The sequence below is a fragment of the Macaca fascicularis genome, chromosome 5 (genome assembly GCF_037993035.2).
Source record: "Macaca fascicularis isolate 582-1 chromosome 5, T2T-MFA8v1.1".
In the NCBI taxonomy this organism is placed as follows: Eukaryota; Metazoa; Chordata; class Mammalia; order Primates; family Cercopithecidae; genus Macaca; species Macaca fascicularis.
In genome coordinates this window covers 5078149-5098753 of record NC_088379.1, presented here as the reverse complement: position 1 = coordinate 5098753, position 20605 = coordinate 5078149, and the positions used below count along the sequence as shown (strand labels likewise).

The window sequence follows — 20605 nt, the reverse complement described above, 5'->3', positions numbered from 1 at the left end:
GCACCCGTCACCATGCTAATTTTTTGTAATTTTTAGTAAAGACAGAGTTTCACCATGTTGGCCAGGATAGTCTCGATCTCCTGACCTCGTGATCCTCCTGCCTCGGCCTCCTTGCAAAGTGCTGGGATTACAGGCGTGAGCCACCGCGCCCAGCCACGGAAAATGTTTTTTAGACAGAGCGTTGCTCTGTTGCCCAGAGCTGGAGTGCAATGGCATGATCTCGGCTCACCACAACCTCAGCCTCCCGGGTTCAAGCGATTCTCCTGTCTCAGCCTCCCAAGTAGCTGGGATTACAGGCACCTGCCACCACACCTAGCTAATTTTTGTATTTTTAGTAGAGACAGGATTTCACCCTATTGGCCAGGGTGGTCTTGAACTTCTGACCTCGTGATCTGCCCGCCTCGGCCTCCCAAAGTGCTGGGATTACAGGCGTGAGCCACTGTGCCCAGCCAGAAAACGGTCTTTTGTTGGGGAGATTTGCATCTGTAGGGAAACCTGCATTGACGCAGCCCAGCTTTCTCTGAGGCCTTCCTTGGTCCGCATCTAGGAAAGGTTAACTAAGTCAGACGCCTTTAGAGGCCTGAAAGAAACATTTCCCATCTATTCTCTCTGAGGGCTGCTACCTGTGAGGTTTCCTCCTCTGCCCTTCCATAACTTGTTTTGCTGAGATCCGAGCCCTTATTTTTTCTGTAACTTTAAGATGGTATAAAAACATCAACTGTCTTTCCTTTCTTTGAGAGCTTATATTTTGTTCCACAAGATAATGTTTGCCTCTCAGACCCATTCAAATTCCAAAGAGAACCCTTTACAAGTGAATGTCTTTTATTTTAGTTGTTTTAACAGGTGGGGATATTCAGCACTATACAAATAGAAGAATCATTTACAAGTTGATTTTATTCTCCCTGATGTTCAAGTCCTGCTCCTCTAAAAATTCCCTACAGGCCAGGCACGGTGACTCCTGTAATCCCAGCACTTTGGGAGGCCGAGGGTGGGTGGATCACCTGAGGTCAGGAATTTGAGACCAACCCAGACAACATGGTGAAACCCGGTCTCTACTAAAAATACAAAAATTAGCCGGGCATGGTGGCGGGCGCTTGTAATCCCATCTACTCAGGAGGCTGAGGCAGGAGAATCACTTGAACCCAGAAAGTGGAGGTTGCAGTGAGCTGAGATTGCGCCACTGCACTCCAGCCTGGGCAACAGAGTGAGATTCCGTCTCAAAAAATTCCATCTCAAAAAAAACAAAAACAAAAAAATTCCCTACATTCTTTATCTCCACCCTCCCCTATGAAAAAGGGTAGAAAAGCTTCTGCACCCCACTGGGGGATTAAGGTGCTCACTCTGTTGCTCCCCACAGCCGCCCCATGCATGTGAATAAACATGGATGCCTTTTCCCCTATCAGTCTGCCTTTGTCCATTGATTTTCAGTGAGACTTTTGTGGGTGAGCAGTCCCCATGGCCCCTGTAAAGGAGTGGCACGGTATCTAAGTGTTACAGCTGAGAGAGACTCAGGGTGTCAGAGGAAGGGGAAGCTGGTAGCAGGCAGGGCTTGCTAATGGAGCTCTCAGAATCGATGCCTGGCTGAGGAATGAGCCTCACAATTGGGACATGAGAAAAGAAAGCTCTTCTATTTATGAAACCTAGTTCAGCAATAGGCTGGGCAGCCTCTGGTGGTCCCCAGGGAAGCACTGATTTCCTCTCCCATTTAATTGCTCAGAAGTGCTTTTATGCTTAGGGACTTGCCCCTCTCAGCTCTGTGGTACAGAGACTGCGGAATCCCGGACTTCTCCACAGAGCACCTGCCCTAACCCCAGCCAGTCTGCTCGAATGTGTGGGCTACTCCCCCAACACCAGCCTTCATCCCCTCCGCAAGGTGGGGTTGGGAGGAGGGCAATGGGGACCAGATTCTGGAATGATGCAGCTTTCACTTGTGTAAGTCGCATTAGCTTAAGTAATAAACGGGTCTCTGGCCGGGCGCGGTGGCTCACGCCTGTAATCCCAGAACTTTGGGAGGCCGAGGGCGGACGCATCACGAGGTCAGGAGATTGAGACCATCCTGGCCAACATGGTGAAACCGTGTCTCTACTAAAAATACAAAAATTAGCTGGGCGTGGTGGCGTGTGTACCTGTAATCCCAGCTATTCAGGAGGCTGAGGCAGGAGAATCGCTTGAACCAGGGAGTCAGAGGTTGCAGTGAGCCGAGGTTGTGCCACTGCACTCCAGCCTGGTGACAGAGCGAGACTTCATCTCTACATAAATAAATAAATAAATAAATAAATAAATAAATAAATAAATAAATGGGTATTGTCTCCAGGCAATGGGGCAGCCTGGGAACCCAGAAAGGGGAGTGAGGTGGATCACAGCAAGGAAAGGTCAAAACAACAGGGTGGGGGAGGGCCCTCCACAGGCACAGAATGAAGGCAGCTTAGGGATGGCTGCTTTGGAAGGGACAAGGGAAGGGACCCAGCTGGGGTTTGGGGCCAGAAGGAAGTGTACCTGATAAAGGCATGGCCACAAGCAATGGAGCACGTGCAGTGTTCCCAGGGGGACGGAGACCATGTGGGGAGCCTCGAGAACCAAGGGTGACAGGAAGCAGCCTCCCCGACAGGGAACACTGGGCTCCACTGTCCAGCACACAATCAGCTGTTACCCTCACTAGCATGGTGGCCAGGACCCACCTGTCCACACAGCTGGAGCCCAGGGGTACAGCGTCAGCCCTGGTAACCTATTGAGGGAGGGGGGTATCTGGAAGGAAGCGGCCTTGCAGGACCACCCCTGGTCCCCGTCCAATGTGCCACCTGCTCCTCCCAGGCACGTGAGGGGCTTCTCTGATTGGTAAGATACCCGGCTGCCAGCGGCCCGCTGTAAGGGTGACCTGCACGCCAAGCTCTGCTCCTGGCCCCTGGGCAGGCTTGCTCAGAAACACACCTAGGCAAGATGATGCATCTTGTCACAAGCCAGAGTGTGGGGTGTGGAGTGGCGTGAATGACTGGATCTCCCACCCAGTCATTGACACCTGGGTAATCCTGAGCAAGTTACATTGCCTCGCTCTGTGCCTCAGTTTCCTCATTCATAAAGTGGGGACTCAGGAAGGGTCAGCCTCCTAGGATTCTCTGAGGACTCCGTGGGGATAAGAGCGACTTCATTTTAAATCCTAATCCAGCACGTGACTCCTGACTAACCTGAGCCCGGGAATGCCTCCAAGATGTCGAGTTGATGTATTGCTCTTTATGTAGAAACACCTCTTCACTAGCCTTTCCTCCAAAACAACCCTTGGTGTTGCATACATGATAGGCTGTGACGCCCGCAGCCACCTACACATTCCTTCCAGAGCACGTACACTTTTTCCCCAATCTGTGGGTCTGCGCGGTTGTGGTGCAGAGATCCACTGTGGCTGCCCGAGACCACATTTCTGTTTGTTAAGTCCCCCCTCATAAATCACCCTTTACTGATAAACTGGATTTGTCTGCCTCTTTCTTTGGTTTCTTGGCTCCGTCTGCCTTTGGGGCCCAATTTGCATATACGGCCTTTTCAGGAAACAGACCCCACGTGGTCAGAGAGGAAGAAATGCATGCTGTGATGATTCTCTTCTTCACCTCCCAGGGGGGTTCCCTGGTCAGGCCCCAGGCCTGGGCTGGAGGTGGGCCTGGAGACCCATGCCCCTGGGCTTACAAGCGGATTTGGTACCATGCAGCTGCCTCTTCTTCACCCTGCACAGCCAGCTATGACCCTGGAGGGACCTAGGTCCAAGTTTGGGGCAAGGATGGGGGTGGGCCACAGTGGAAGACTTTTCTGATCTAAAATACACTGAGCAGGTGCTGGGCGTGGTGGCTCAGGCTTGTAATCCTAGCACCTTGGGAGGCTGAGGCAGGAGGATCACTTGAGGCGAGGGGTTCCAGACCAGCCTGGCCAACAACACAGTGAAACCCCATCTCCTCTAAAAATAGAAAAAATACCTGGGTGTAGTGGCGGCATGCCTGTAATCCCAGCTACTCAGGAGGCTAAGGCACGAGAATCACTTGAACCTGTGGGGAGGAGGTTGCCGTGAGCTGAGATCATGCCACTGCACTCCAGCCTGGGCAACAGAGTGAGACTCTGTCTCAAAATAAATAAATAAATAAATAAATAAATAAATAAATAAATAAATAAATGAAAAATAAAATAAAATACACTGAGCAGTATCTTCCAACTCGGTCATTCCAGAAGCTCTCCATTTCAGGACCCGAGGACTGGTGCATTAGGGAAACTGATCCTTTCCCTGGGCCACGATCCATCTCCTCATGCTGGTTCTCGACTCAGAACCCAGATGGTGCCAGGTGTGGTGGCTCACACCTGTAATCCCAGCACTTTGGGAAGCTGAGGCGGGTGAATCACCTGAGGTCAGGAGTTTGAGACCAGCCTGGCCAACATGGTGAAACCCCGTCTCTACTAAAAATACAAAAAATTAGCTGGGCATGGTGGCTCAAGACTGTAGTTCCAGCTACTTGGGAGGCTCAGGCAAGAGAATCACTTGAGCTTGGGAGGTGGAGGTTGCAGTGAGCCAAGATCTCACCATTGCACTCCAGCCTGGGTGACAAGAGTGAAACTCTGTCTCAGAAAAAAAAAAAAAAAAAAGGCTGGGCGTGGTGGCTCAAGCGTGTAATCCCCGCACTTTGAGAGGCCGAGGCCGGCAGATCACGAGGTCAGGAGATCGAGACCATCCTGGCTAACAGGGTGAAACCCTGTCTCTACTAAAAATACAAAAAATTAGTCGGGTGTGGTGGTGGGCACCTGTAGTCCCAGCTACTTGGGAGGTTGAGGCTAGAGAATGGCATGAACCTGGGAGGTGGAGCTCGTAGTGAGTCGAGATCACGCCACTGCACTCCAGCCTGGGTGACAGAGTGAGACTCCACCTCAAAAAAAAAAAAAAAAAGAACCCAGAGGGGAGGCAGGGTGGGCTTAAGTGCAGCCCAAGTGGTCGGCAAAGTCCACCAGACTCTGCCAGCCCCAGTGCCCTCTGGGCTCCCCCTCTTCCTCCTCTCCTGGCCAGCATCTCTCTACCCTTCTCTTTACCCATGGCCTCTGCTGGCTCAGGCTTCTGGTTGAGTGTTCCCTGCTTTGCCCACCCCCCATCAACTCCCTATTTCATGACCTCCCTGGGAGAGCTTTGGATTGAGTAGATCAATGTCCAAGTAGAGCAAAGTCTTTCCATGGGGCACAGCGTTGCCCTGGGCCACTAGGGATTCACTCTGCCGATCGCTCAGGGGCCATCCTTGGTCTGATCACCTGTGCTGGGGACAGCAGGTCACACAGGAGAACATGGTGCTCTGTGGGTGAAAGCCCTCTGGGGGGGTTCACTGCACATGGCAGAGACTCGGTGGGTATGGGGGCCAGGCTGGAGCCAGCATGCAGATCTGTGTGGATGAATGAGTGAATGGCTCACCCAGAGAGGATGGTGGCCAGGGCAGGGGAGGGCTCCAAGTGAGTTCCCACCAAGAGCCACCGAAGGCACTGGGGCTTGGACTTGGGGAAGAGAAGACACCCGTGTACCCTGGGCTGTAGTTGGTAAGGCTTGCTCCCGGTTCTCATCCTCCCTCTTCTCAGACAGACAGCCTGTGCTCCCTAGACCCTTTTTCAGCTGGGCAGGGACATGTGACTAGTTTCAACCACTAGAGGTGACAAGTGTCACTTTTCAGCCGAACACTAAGACCTGTGTGAGATTGTCACGTTCTCTCGCATGGCTGCAGTGAATTCTGAAGCTTTTGGTTCCGATTTAAGTAGCTTGGAATGCACACAGCTGCCCTGGGGAGAAGGGCTGAGGACGGAGGCCCTGCAGGCGCCGATGTCTGATGTCTCCCTGCCTATCTCTCCTGGGAGTTCCTCACACAGGCCCAGGGTGGTGCTGAATTGGGAAGGTTGGTGCCACTGGCAGACACGAAGACTGGCATGGAAGACTGAGCCAAACTGGCTTAGAACCTGGGGCTCTGAGGTTCAGATGGCAGACGTCATGAGTCTGGAGGGCAAGAACTGTGCCAAGCAAACCCCTGCACCCAGGGCAGTGCCAGGCACAGATGCATGCTCAGCAAGTGCATTCTCAATGGATCCTATAGACCAGGCACCAATGAACACTCGTTGCGAGACAGGAGTGACAGATCCCAGGGCCTGTGGACATGCACGTCTAAGCTTAGGGCAGCAGCAGTTTCTAATCCTCAGGGCACTGCACTGTCTAGCACGCAGCCAGTAGCCACATGTGGCTCCTGAACTCTAAAAGAGTTACATTGAAATCTCAGTTCCACTCACATTGGCTGCATTTCAAGTGCTGGTGGCTGGCGTGTTGGACAGTGCGGATGTAGAATGTCATTGTCATCACAGGCAGTGGGATTGGACAGCGCTGTTCTAGAAGCACGAGCGCCATGAGACTCTTTGGGGAAAGCACAGAAACCAGATGGGCTCCAGCCTTGCTAGGAAATACTCCAAAGACATTCCCAGTTCATAGAGCACGGTTACAAAGTCGTCAGCCCTCTCGGGCTTAGGGTTTGATGGACGGAAATGGTCAATAAAGCGAGAAAGAAGAAACTGTGGGCCGGGCGCGGTGGCTCACATCCGTAATCCCAGCACTTTGGGAGGCTGAGGAGGGCGGATCACGAGGTCAGGAGATCAAGACCATCCTGGCTAACACGGTGAAACCCCGTCTCTACTAAAAAATACAAAAAATTAGCCAGGTGTGGTGAGGCACGCCTGTAATCCCAGCTACTCGGGAGGCTGAGGCAGGAGAATCGTTTGAACCCGGGAGGTGGAGGTTGCAGTGAGCTGAGATCGCGCCATTGCACTCAAGCCTGGGTGACAGAGTGAGACTCGGTCTCAAATAAATACATACACAAATAAAATAAGATAAAATAGAAGAAACTGCTGACACACAGAGGGCATGAGGAGGTACCATGAGGAACGTCGGGATAGGTGGCAATTTGGAAAGTCAGCGGAGGGCCCTGTCTGAGAGGGGAGCTTCTGAGTTGAATTGAGAAGGAAGGGAGGGACCCTGTGTTGAGAAGCAGCAGAGCTCCCCCAGGAGGGAGATCGTGGGTGAAAACCGGCAGGCTTGGTGTCTGAAGAACTCAGAGAGAGCCACAGTTTGGGACTGTGACCATGGGGACAAACTCAGGGGCAGGGGGGTGGACAGGAATGGCAAGTGGGGGTCACATAAGGCCTGGCTCTTGAAGCCACAAAAGAAGGCCGCTGGGAGCTTGGTGTGATCTGACTGATGTTTTCAAAGCATCACTCTGGCGTTAGGTGGACACAGTTTGCTCAGGGGCAAGTGTGGGAGCGGACGGCAGAGGAAGGCTGTGCTGTAGCAGGGGAGGGGCCTGAGGGTGGCCAGGGTGCCTGCATGTCCTGGCTGCCAGGGCCAGACCAGGCTTATTCCTGTGTCTAGTGTCATGGGTCAGAGTGCCACCTCCTGTTCTCAGCATGCCCCACCGGGGACATCTGTGCAGGTGGAGAGCTGTAGGCCGATGCTTGGGAGGTGGCACTTACTAGGGCTTGTGGACAGTTGTCCTTGGGCCCGGGGTAAGAAACTGAGGACAATGCTGATTTCTGAGTGTGTAACTGGGTAGACGGTGGTGGCAGGTTGTGTGTATGGACAAGCTTTTTTGGGGAAGACTGAAAGTTAGAAAGAATCATGACTGTTATGGGAATAAGATTAGAGATGATGAGATGTTTAATCCCAGCAGGGCACTGTTTAATCCCATGTGGGAGCCCTGCCTCCAGTCTCTTTCCTTCCACCCTTTTCCTTGGCCCTGCGTTCAGCCATAACCAGCCACTGAAATTTCCAGAACTTGGGAGGCTGTGTCCAGCCTCAGCGCCTCCGCTACTGCTGTTCCAGCTGCCCAGAATGCCTTTCCCTTATTGGGGAGTGTTTATTCCCTTATCTCCCATTTGCCAAGACTTAGTTTGGGCAGCATCTTGTCTAGAAAGCTTCCCCTGACCTGGTGGTGTATTTGGGACCTCCCTGGGGCCAGCTCCACAGAGCATCGATCAGCCTTGCTGTCCTTGTCTCCCCAACCTCCGGGGCAGGTGTGTATCAAGTTTCCCTCATCACTGCCATCAGCAGAGGGCCTGGCCCTGGTGAGGGCCCAGGAATGCATCTGTGCAAGCTGCCTCTGGGGAATATCCAATGTGAACACTTGGCCCCTTCCTAAGGCCTCGCTTGCCCCGTGAACACACCCAGCGCTATGCCTGGAATGGGTGCCCTCCCCAAGCACTACTTGCAGAAGGGGCCTTGCCTTTCAAATCACACAAGTTCATAACAAGTGCTCTTGTACTGCCGCAAGTTATAATGCATCGTCTTTTATTTTCCAGGCTTCCTGGGATCAGACATGACATTGCACTAATGAGAAATGGGGGTTTCCAGTTGCTCAGGCTCAGATTGCTCAATGGCAGGAAGCATATTAGGTGCTAAAAACTCCCCGTCCCTAGCCGAGCCGGGCGGGTAAGAAGCCGAGTGCGAAACGGGACTTGGCGTGTCATGGGCGCTAAGGAAGCGGAGTAAGGCCAACTCACAGGCAGGAACATCGGGACACACACAAAGAGGCAACACCCACTGCGGACAGGGAAACAGACTTTGGTGTTTCATCCACCTCTCAGCGCGCTTATCCGCATCCTGTGACGGTCGGCGCTGCACCCTAACGCACTCCTAATGACAGACACCAATGCCTTCGCTTGGGGAGCCCGGCCAGCCTCCTGCTCCAGGATGCCCTGCTGGCTTCGAAGACGAGAAGAGCCATATCTCCATCCCATCTCCATCCTTCTCTCCCCAACAGCGTGTGGTTGTCTGTTTCAGGGAGCACATCACTCCTGGGGCGGGTGGGGTTTCTGTTTCAGGCTAAGACACCGCCAGCCGCAGCACAAGGATGGTGCACCAAGAGCTGCGTCGGGTATCAGGCCGGGTACGTGGAAACCCTTGATTCTGAGGCTTTGGCCGTCAGAGGAGGATGTTTTCTCTCCAAGATTTGGAAAAATAACCGCAAGGAGAACAGTGGTGGCTCTACTTCACGTGTATTTACAAAGCGTTATTTAGAGGGGTCTGTCTTTAAGGTTACCTGTGTGACAAGAAAAAGAAAAAAGAAAGAAAAAAAGAAACCAGACAGGGAGCTCTATGTATGAGACCACACCAAGAACTGACTGAAACCACACAGATCCGAGCGGTGGAGGATAAGGCTGGAGGCCGCTCCCCTGCAGAGGGACTGTAAAATTAAACTCTATATATGTCATCTTGCGTGTAAGTAGGCTATACTTTTTAATAAAATAAAAACTTCTGTGTTACTTTAAAGATATTGTGTAGGCATCTAGGGGGTGATCTGGAAGAGGAACGCAGCACATGGAGGGGCGCTGGCGGAAGGTGCCCTGTCTTGTCCCTTGTTGGCATTTGTCCCTAAAGAGACCCATCACAGACGCCTGCAAAAATCACACACCCCACTCTTGGCACTGTCCCGGACGCTCCCTGCCCTGTCTGCGAGTCTGCCCGTGAGGCCAGGCCACCCAGGCTCCGAAGGGCCGTGTGCCCACCCCCAACAATGGTGTCAGCACCTGTCATCAACAAGTCTCACAGCTCACGTCCCAGCCACCTCCGTCCCCCACGTGCCTAGCACCAGGGCCAGGGCACCTCGAGGATGCTGGGAAGGTGGACTGGGCTGCAGCCACCTGTGTGCTCCGTCTAATGCCCGACACAGCCACTCTGCAGCCTCTCCCTGACACCAAGCCACAGCGGGGAAGGGTGGTGTGAAGCTAGCCGTCTCGGCCCTAAACTACGGGCAGGAGCGTCGCCGGCAGCCACAGGGGCTGCACCTGCTGGGGGACCCCCTCCCGCCCACCCCATCGACACAGAGAAGCCAGAGCAAGGTATGTGGGAGGGGTGTGCGTGGTGCTCGCCAGGGACCCCTCGCCTCGGCGCCCGGCACACACCGGCGGGGCAGGCTGGCAGCTGTCAGAACAAAAGGGCTTTCTTCTTAAGGTCATTCCTCTTCCAGAGGGCCAGGCGGTCAAACTCCTCGATGCTCATCCCAAACACTTCCTGGAACTCCTCGGGCGACAAGTGTCTCTTCAAACAAAAAGGCAAAACAGAAGGGACCAGTTAGCACGCGGCAAGGGACACCGCTGGGCCGTGTGCTGCCGCCAAGCAATGCAGGGGCAGGACTGCATTGAGGACGGGGTGGCTCTCAGTGTGCGTGGCCTCCTGGCAGTTCCTGGCACCCTCTCTGCAGTGAAAGAACTGAGCTCAGGGACGGTGACCCTGTCAGGGACACAAAGGGAACACACAGCGCCCAGTGGTGGAGCTGGAGCCAGAACTTTCCGCTCTTGACCCCTACAAAGGCATCTGCTGCTGCAGACCGAGTTCATTAACATGGCCCAGAGCAAGACCCCTACCTGCCCGCGGATGTCTGAGCTTTTATAGATTTCCTTTGGCGGTCATATTCGTTACTTCAGTGAGCGGTCACAGCTGCCATCTGAGAGCAGGAGGTGGAGGGTTTAACTCCCCAGACTTCATAGCCCAGGAGGCTGGGGTGTGGACAGTGAGCAACGACGCCAGGCAAGGCCCAGGCCCGGGCGCAAACCCTCCCTCCACCGGAAGGCCCTGGTGTGTGAGTGTGGGAGAGTTGTTAGGCCTCTCTGAGCCCAGCTTCTTGTCTGGAGTCACCATGGAGAGGCACACAGCTTGGTGGTCAGGGCATGGATGCCAGTGCTTCTGGGATGCCATAGGAGTGAGTTAGCCCCTGGAGCCCTAGTCTGCTCATCTGCGTAATAAGGTCCCCCAGAGCCCACACCCTGAGCTGTGGGGAGGAAGGCGTGGACATAGGTCAGCACTGGCTGTGGACTGTACCTGTGGGTGCTGGCCGCGTGTGTTAGTATGACCTCAGCCACCGCAAGCTCTGTGGAGCTCCTCGCCAAGCAGCCACCTGCCTTCTAGCTCTGCCTTGCAGGACCTGCAACCCCTACTCTCTTGCCTGTCTTCCTCAGCAGACTGAGAAACCCCACATCTCTCAGAGCTGGCTCACGAGTCCCCTCCCAGGAGTAGCCTTTCCAGGGAGCCTGGGGCTTTCCATCCACAGGGATGCTTCCCTTGCCTCGCCTGGGCGGGGCTGAGAGAGGAACTGGAAGGAGGCTGAAGGCTAGTGGCAGGAAGAGGCCAGGCTCTGCCCGGAATCCCTGTCTGCTGCCCTCTGAAAAGTATGGCTTCAGTGCAGCTATGTGGGAGCAGTCTTCCACAGTTCTGCGACACGTTCCACACAGTTATCATATGCCCCAGCCATCCACTCTTGGACGGACACCCGGAGGAATGGAAAACAGGGACTCAGACAGATGATGGTCATCCACGTTCCTAGCAGCATTACTCAAAATCACTGCAATGTGGAAACAAGCCAGGTGTCCATCAATGGACGAATAGATACACAGAATGTGGCATGTCCATGTGACGGAATACCCTTCAGCCTTAAAAGGCCGTGAAGTTCCAACACATGCCACAGCATGGACAAGCCCCAAACATGCTTGCTGGCTCCGTGAAGGAAGCCAGACACCAAAGACCACATAATGTACGATTCTACTTCTTTGAAATGTCCAGAACAGGCAAGTCCATAGAGACAGAGCATGGATTCACAGTGGCCAGGGACTGGGGGAGAGAGGAATGGGGAGGGACTGTTTAATGGGTATGGGGTTTCCTCTTGTGGTGAAGAAAACGTTCCGGAGCTGGAATGTTCTGGAGCTGGAATGTTCCGGAGCTGGAGAGTAGGGCTGGTGGCACAATGTTGTGAATGCAGTGAACAGTACTGAATGGCACACTTTAAAATGGTTAAAATGGGCCGGGGGTGGTGGCTCATGCCTGTAATCCCAGTGCATTGGGAGGCTGAGGTGGGTGGATCACCTTAGGTCAGGAGTTCAAGACCGGCCTGGCCAATATGGCAAAACCCCATCTCTACTAAAAATACAAAAATTAGCCGGGCATGGTGGTGCATGCCTGTAATCCCAGCTACTCGGGAGGCTGAGGCGGGAGAATCGCTTGAACCCAGGAGGTAGAGGTTGCAGTGAGCTGAGATCACACCACTGCACTCCAGCTTGGGTGACAGAGTAAGACTCCATCTCCAAAAAATAAATAAAATAAAATAAAATAGTTAAAATGGTCAATTTGGATGGGCACGGTGGCTCACACCTGTAATCCCGGCACTTTGGGAGGCCAAGGTGGGCAGATCACTTGAGCTCAGGAGTTTGAGATCAGCCTGGGTAACATGGCGAGACCCCATCTCTACAAAAATTACAGAAATTAGCCGGGTGTGCTGGCATGTACCTAGAGTCCCAGCCACTGAGGAGGCTGAGGTGGGAGGATCTCTTGAGCCCAGGGGGTCGAGGCTGCAGTGAGCTGTCATCACACCACTGCATTTCAAACCTGGGTGACATAGTGAGACCCTGTCTCAAAACACAACCAACCAAAAAACTCAAGTGCTGTATTAGAATCACTGTGATTAGCAAAAGAGAAAATGGAAGTGGAGACATCTGGTCAACTATGAAAAATGTAAACCATTGCCATTCACGCATTTCACAAAAGTCACCAAATCTGTGAGGTATGCACTGGATTTTGGAGCCCCAGTAGTTGGGGTGATCTGGAGGAGGGACTCAGGAAATCCCCCAGAATGTCATGTTTTAGTTGAATCTGTGCCCAGAGTGAGTCTCTCTCTCTCTCTCTCTCTGTCTCTCTCTATCTCACACACACACATACACATACACAGACACACACACACACAGACACACACACACACACACACACACACACACACACACAGAGTATATCCAGCAAGTCCGCCAAGAAGAGGCCCTCGGCCGCCTGCTGCTATCTCGAGTTTGCGAAGAGGAAAAGAATCCTGGTGTTTGCCAGAAATGAACCACTTGCATGGCGCTGAGATCGGGGTTTCTTGGTGCTGAGAAATCCATCAGCCAGTCCACAGAAACTTAGAATTGTCATTTCAGACCGTGTCTCTTAAGACATTTAAGACACTCAATGTGTCATTTAAGATAGCAGCCCTGCACTTACAGGAACCAAATCACCATCTTCTGAATTACGGTGGAACAATCAAGACAAATGAGATCAAAGGAACGAAAAAGGAAAATCATTTCTAGCTTTATCCAAGACCTGGTGATACCAGACCTTGTTCCAGACATGGAAAGCCAGAGACATAAGGCCCCCGGCAGGGGTAGGCTGGGGTGGTGAACTGACACATAAGTAAATATGTGAACGACCAGAGGCTGACATCGAAGGGCAGGAGAGTTCAGTGCTGGCGCCTGGGGCAGGCCTCCCTGTGGCCACGTTCCTGCTTCCTGCTGAGGGAGGCTAGAGGAGGGGCACCAAGGTGCTGGCGGCAGAGAGAAGATGTCAGGGGGTGGTGTGGCAGGATAGCTGGGCAGTGCCCCCTGCCATCTGCAATTTCGTATTTAAAGGGAGGAAGACTGGTGAGTGAACAGTCTCTTGGGTTTAGCTGGGGTCAGGTCTTTGCTGGAGGAGGGAGAAATGGAGAGGGAGCAGACGGTGGGCAGTCATGCCCCGCATGCTGGGGAAGGAGAGAAGGGCAGGTGTGAGGATGACACCATGGGCTCCAGGCTGTGGGAGCCTCTGGGGAGGGCGATTCGAGGAAGACTTGGAGCTGGCAGGCAAGCAGGAAGGCTGGCAGGGTGTTGGGAGGTGGGTGTGGGAAGCAGAGGTACCCTTGGGGATGACTGTGAGGGGCGGTGGAGGGGTGGTGTGGCTGAGGTGTTGGAGGGAGCACCTGGGCGGCTTCTGAAGTTGCTGTGAATGGTTACCTTCTCTGGGAGTGCGGCACTGGGACTGGGACACTGCATCACCAGAGGTCCCGGGGAGCAGCCTGGTTTGGCAGACCATAGCAACAGGGAGGGGCCAGGGGTGTCCTGAGCACGTGGGCTGGGCTGGGTCACTCGTTTGTGGCCTACAGGGCCCAGGACTTGGGGTCAGGGGTCTAGGGGGCTGGCAGGGATCACCTCTCCCCAGGCTCCAGTCCTGTTTGCTGTCTGCAGCGTGAGAACAGAACTTGGTTGCCTGGGTATCTGGAAGGCTGGGTGAGGGTCACATAAGGGGCTGTCCCCAGCGGAGGGTCTGTTCATCACTCTGGGCTCCAGCTATGGGATTCTGAGTGTCACACCTCACCTGGCTGAGTCTCCACTGCCTCGTGGGTGAGAAGGGCTCAAAGGTCCCCACCCCGTGGCCAGCTGCAGAACTGGCATTCAATCTCACTCGGCCAGCGGCAGGGAGGCTTTCTCCATGGGTCTGCCAGGGCGGGCAGGATGGGTGAGGCCCAGTTGACCCCAGAGGCCTGGCCAGCTTTCTGGCCTCGAGCCAGCTCCTCTGGCCCCAGGTTCCTGAAGGCCCTGCAGGAGTGCACCTCACCCCCAGGGCCTGCGCAGGCCAGGCACAGCTGGAAGGAAGCAAGCCTGGGGTGGGTGTCTCTGCAGAGGGTGGGGCGGCCTCACTGCTGAGGTGCGCTGGTTTCCCCAGGGAACATCCTGCAGGGAGGCGTTTTTGCAGCCTGGCAGGGGGACTGCCTCAGGAAGCCCAGGCTCAGAGAGGTTGTGTGACTTGCCCAAGGTCACATAGCCAAGAAGTGGCAGAGCCAGACCTGGGAGCCAGGCTAGGTGGCTTGACCTTTCCTCCACCTTACTTCCTGCCTCCCACCTGGACCTCCAGGGCCATCTCAGGTTTGCTGTGAAGCCTCAGGGACCTGTGCCACCTCCACTCCAGCAGGCACAGGTTGTCCCGGCCAACTCCCCCACCAATGTCCAGCCCTAAGTCCCCTCAGGGTACTCCCAGCTCCCCTGACCCCACCAATCTCAGAGGCCCCTGGGAGGAGCCTCTCTGACACCTCCTTCCGCCACACAGCCCACCAGTCACAGCCACCCCCCGCACCAGCACAGGGCTGGCTGACCGGCACCTCCTTCCTCCACACAGCCCACCAGTCACAGCCACCCCCCGCACCAGCACAGGGCTGGCTGACCGGCACCTCCTTCCTCCACACAGCCCACCAGTCACAGCCACCCCCCGCACCAGCACAGGGCTGGCTGACCGGCTGGGCCTCAGGTCCTAGCCTTGCTCAGCCTGGGCCCCCAGGGCCAGCAAGGGGCCACATTTCTCCCAAGGCCTGGGCTCCGTGGTGCATCCCACTAGCTCATGCTGCCTTGGCCTGCACAAGGAGGCCCTGCATACAGGGGTGAGTCTCACTCAAGCCAGGCCCAGGCCCCAAAGTTCCAGCCCTCCCAGCAGGAGGTCCCTGCAGGACCTACAGTGACATCACTGTCATAATGATGGTGGCCACTGTCCCTCCAGGCGAGCTCTCCCTCCACACCCCGGGACCTCTCCCACAGCCTATGGGGCAGAGAGGGGACAGTGGCTTAGCGGGGCAATGCCATGGCTATCAGGTGGCCCCAGGACCCTGCCCCTCCACAGCCTTGCACACTCTCCTCCGCTCCTCTGCTCCACGGTGTGCTGTGGAACCCCAGGGGAAGCACCACGCAGTGCTCCCTCTCCCATTCACTGGCTGTTCTTCCTCATCCTACTGGTCCTGACTCAAGTGTCCCCTCCTCCTGGAGGCCCTCCTGGATTGTGCTCATCAAGCAGGCCCTGGGGCCATGCTGTGTCCCTCAAGGCTGAGTCAGTGCTGACCTTCTCTGGCTCTCAGCACCATGGGGGTGAGCACAGGCCTGTCTGCTCACAGCACTGTCCCATCCTCACTGAGGGACAAGATGTCCTGTCTGCATCTGTGAATCTAAATCTGGGCTCCCCTCTGCAGCGCTGCCTCCCAACACCTCCAGCTTCCACTGCCTGTCCTGCTCTCTGCTGTGGCGCCACGGAGCTCCCCCACCACTGTCCTGGCCTACGAGGCCCCTGCATTTGGCGTCTGCCGGCCACTCTCCTGACTCCCGACACTTTCTCCCAGCCACACAGTTCTGCTTGTGTTTCTCTTCCTTGTCTTGGCCAGGGAGGCCCTAAGGTCCGGGATTCTGGTGCAAACCTATCTCTCAGACACACACATGTGGCTCCAAACCTCCTATTGTCACCCTCAGTCTACCAGGACACACCCTCTCCTCAGACCAGTTGGATGAGTTTAAACAAAGGAGATATTCTTTCACTGTAGGGCCCTTATTTTTCAGGCACATTCCAACAGTTTGAGCTCTCACTGCTTGAGCAAACCCTGGTGTGCATTTGGCCTCAGGGCCTGTAAGAGGACAGTTCAAGAAACCACAGGACTCCAGCAATGAGCTGCTCCCCTTGCTGTGTGTGTGTGTGTGTGTGTGTATGTGTGTATAAGGTGAGGGATGGCAGGTAGGAAATGAATTCCAGGAAGAATAAAGTGTGTGTGCAAAGGCCTGGGGCAGGAGGAACCTTGGCTGCTGGGGCAAGCATAAGAAAGCTGAGGTGTTGACTGGGCACGGTGGCTCACGCCTGTAATCCCAGCAGTTTGGGAGGGTGAGGCAGGTGGATCAGGAGTTCGGGACCAGCCTGGCCAACATGGTAAAACCCCGTCTCCACTAAAAATACAAAAATTAGCCGGGCGTGGTGGTGCATGCCTATAGTCCCAGCTACCCAGGAGGGTGAGGCAGGCGAATCACTGGAACCAGGGAGGTGGAGGTTGCAGTAGGCTGAGATTGTGCCACTGTACTCCAGCACCTGGGTGACAGAGCAAGACCACGTCTCAAAAAAAAAAAAAAAAAAAAAAAAGAAGAAAGCTGAGGCGTCTGACCCGAGCTGGGAAAGGTGAGGACAGGATAGGCCCTGCATGGCCCTGGACTGTGTTAAGCAGTTTGGTTTTTAGCCTAACAGCAATGGCATTTATGACTAAGCGTGCAATTTACAAAAGCTCCTGTGGCTACAGCGTTGTTTTCCTGCTCTGCCCTGCCCCGCCAAGCAAGCAGAAAGGTCTCAGAGTGCGAATCCTCGAGCCACGGACCCGGGAGGGCCTCAGGCCAGACAAGAAGTCCCTTTCCACCCATTCACCTTGCGTTCTGAGGCAGCTGAATTGTACGTGTTGACGTGGCTGGGCTGTGGGGCCCGGTTGTTTGGTCATGTGCTAGTCTAGATGTGAAAGTGTGCTGTAGATGCAGCTCACATTGACGGTCAGCTGACTGCAAGAAAAGGAGATTGCCCTCAAGAATGCAGGAGCCTCATGTAGTCTGTTGACAGCCTGAAGAGAAAATACTGAGGTTTCCCAGAGAAGAAGCCCAGCCTGGAATATTGACTCCTGCCTGAGTCCCTGGCTTGCTGGCCTGACCTTCATATTGCAGAATTGTCAGCCTGCACAATTGTGTGGGCCAAGTTCTTAAAACAAATTTCTTAGTATATGGCTGTGGCTATCTATCTATCTATCTATCTATCTATCTATCTATCTATCTATCCATCCATCCATCCATCCATCCATCCACCCAGCCACCAACCCATCTACCAATCCACCCATCCACCAATCCACCAATCCATTCACTCCTCCATTCATCCATCCATCCATCCATCCATCTATTGATCCATCCATCCACCCATCCATCTATTCATCCATCCATCCACACTCATCCACCCATCCATCCATCCACCCATCCACCCACCCATCCACCAATCCATCCACCCACCCTTCCACCCATCCATCCACCCACCCATCCACCTACCCACCCATCCACCCACTCATCCATCCACCCATCCACCCATCCATCTACTCATGTATCTATCCATCCATTAATCCATTCATCTGTCCACCCATGCATTCATCCACCCATCAATCACCTACCCACCTACCCATCCACCTATCCACCAATCCATCCATCCACTCCTCCATTCATCTATCCATCTATCCATCCATCCATCCATCCATCCATCCATCCATCCATCCATCCATCCATCCATCTACCCACCCACCCAACCACCCATCCACCCATCCATTCACCCACCTATCCATCCACCCACCCATCCATCTACCCACCCATCCATCCACCCATCCACCTACCCATCCATCCACCCATCCATCCACCAACCCATCCATCTACCCACTCATGCATCCATCCATCCATCCATCCATCCATCCATCCATCCATCCATCTATCTATCCATCCATCCATCCATCCACCCACCCACCCATCCACCCATCCATCCACCAACCCATCCATCCACCTACCCATGCATCCACTTATCCATCTATCCATCCATCCACCCACCATTCATCCACCTAATGGTTCTGTTTCTCTGGAAAACCCTGGTTGATACACTTTCCTATCTAAGGAGCAAAATGCCTGTCTGTACTGGGAAGTTGGGGGCACCTAAGACAGGTTAGAAATTCATTTTCAGGCTGGACACAGTGGCTCATGACTCAAATCCCAGCACTTTGGGAGGCTGAGGTGGGAGGATCACTTGAGCCCAGGAATTTAAGACCAGCCAGGGCAACATAGTAAGACTCTGTCTCTACAAAAAGTAAAAAATTAGCTGGGTGTGGTGGCACATGCCTGTAGTCCCAGCTACTCAGGAGGCTGAGGTGGGAGGATCACTTGAGCTCAGGAGGTTGAGGCTATAGTGAGCTGTGATTGTGACACTGCACTTCACCCTAGGTGACAGAGTGAGACCCTGTCTCAAAAAAATGCATTTTCCACACTGTAATTAACTCAGAAGACAGCATGTTGCAGTGGCTGCCAGCAACACCTTAGCTTGAATCTCAGGTCTGCCTCTTATGAGCTCCGTGTTCTGAACCCCACTCTGCATGTTGGTGCCACCTGATTCGTCTGACCCTCTTCCATAGGACAGCCCTCTCAGAGTGGAAGAGGATGACCATGGCTTCTCCATACTCCTCCATACATATCCACACTAACTCAACACCTACCATGTGCTGCGTGGCACCTTTCACCGCTGTGCGGCTGGGCATCCTGCATCCCCTTGGCCATGCCCCATCAGTGGGTGTTAATCACATCTGCCCACGTGCTGCTCCACTAAGTGCTGGCCGCTGCATCATCCAACCTTGAAACTGAGGGATGCATCTGATCGGAACTCCAAACTTAATCTGCCTGCTTGCTTCTAGTCACTCGCGCCTTAATTTTTTAACCTATATAGCTAAAAGTCATGTGGCCAAACAATACGTAACTCAATTCCCAGTAGCTCCCTTACAGATAACACCTCTAATGTGTGGATCGCTATAGTAATGGTTGCTTAAAGTTGTTTTTTGGGAACTTACAGTTAGCTCTTGTCCATTTTAAGCCAGGAGACCATGAGCCCTTCAAGTAGGCCTGAGCGAATGCCCGACTTCAGAGGGCCAAAAACACCTTTCTTGGATCATGCTAACACTGTCTTTTTCTTAAACATATGTCCCATGAAGAACCATGTAGCTCAATCATGTTCACCCAAAATCCCGATGCCCTCACCCTCCTCACCAGCCAGTCATCTTTCCCACGCCTTAGATCACCCACTTCTTATTCCTCCCTAGGCCCTATTCTCTGGGAGGCAAGTTTGAGATTTGTTCTCCAGTCTCCTTGCTCAGCAGTCTTGTGCATAAAATTTTCCTCTTTTGCAAAACCCACTGTCACAGTGACTGACTGCCGCTCACAGGTGCAGAGCATCTGGCTGGGTGTCACCATCCCACCCACACAGCCGGCAGCCACACCTGGGGTGCTGTCCTATCACCAAGTTCCGCTCCCTTGACTTCCCACAGATCACCTGCATCCATCCGCTTCTCACACTCACCAGTCCACAACCAGTGTCGAAGATGCCATCATGTTTTGCCCCAGACCCAAATTGCCCTGAAACAGTCTCCCTGCCTCTACGCAGCCAATCTGGGCTTCATCATGTAGCCACAGGGGTTGTTTTCAATTGCACACCTAGTCATAAATGCCATTGCTCTTAGGCTAAAAAAAAAAAAACTGCTTAACATGGTCCAGGGCCCTGCAGGGCCTATCAGGGTTCAGGTCCAGACACCTCAGCTTCCGTATACTTCCTCCAACAGCCATGGCTCCCTCCTGTCCCAAGTCCTTTGCACGTGTACTTTGTTCTTTCTGGAATTCATTCCCTACCTGCCATCCCTCATCTTACTCACACAACACATGCACACACACACACATATCCACATGCATACACACACATACACACACGTATACACACGTATACACACATACACACGTATACACACATATACACATGCACACATGTGTACATGCATACATAAACATACACATATGCACGCATACATGTATACACACCCATATACACACATATCCACATGCACACACACACATACACACGTGTACACACATATACAGACACACATATACACACATGCACACACATGTGTACATGCATACATAAACACACATATACATGTATACACACCATATACACACACATGCACACATATCCACATACATACATACACACAGGCATGTGTATACACACATACACACTGATATAGTTTGGCCGTGTCCTCACCCAAATCTCATCTGAAATTAGAATCCCCATAATCCCCACATGTGGAGGGAGGGACTGGTGGGAGGTGACTGGGTCCTGGGGGTAGTTTCCCCCATGCTGTTCTCATGAGAGTGAGTTAGTTCTCACGAGATCTGATGG

At 53.7% G+C, this 20605-nt stretch overlaps 1 protein-coding gene across 50 annotated transcripts in view; it reads right to left on the bottom strand.

The window, feature by feature from the left end:
* The window catches only part of ABLIM2 (actin binding LIM protein family member 2), a 218272-nt gene that overhangs the window by 10892 nt on the left and 186775 nt on the right, over positions 1-20605 (bottom strand). For 48 of the 50 annotated variants that reach the window (XR_012434605.1, XR_012434606.1, XR_012434617.1 and 45 more), the window contains one exon: positions 8307-10072. The exons of the other annotated variants lie outside the window; for them this stretch is intronic. Coding sequence is in view for 6 of the 48 variants with exons in the window: in XM_074039368.1 (XP_073895469.1) it covers positions 9959-10072 (114 nt within the window). In the remaining 42 variants the exon portion in view is untranslated. Of the gene's footprint in view, positions 1-8306; positions 10073-20605 lie in introns of those variants that run through there. 50 annotated transcript variants of the gene reach the window in all.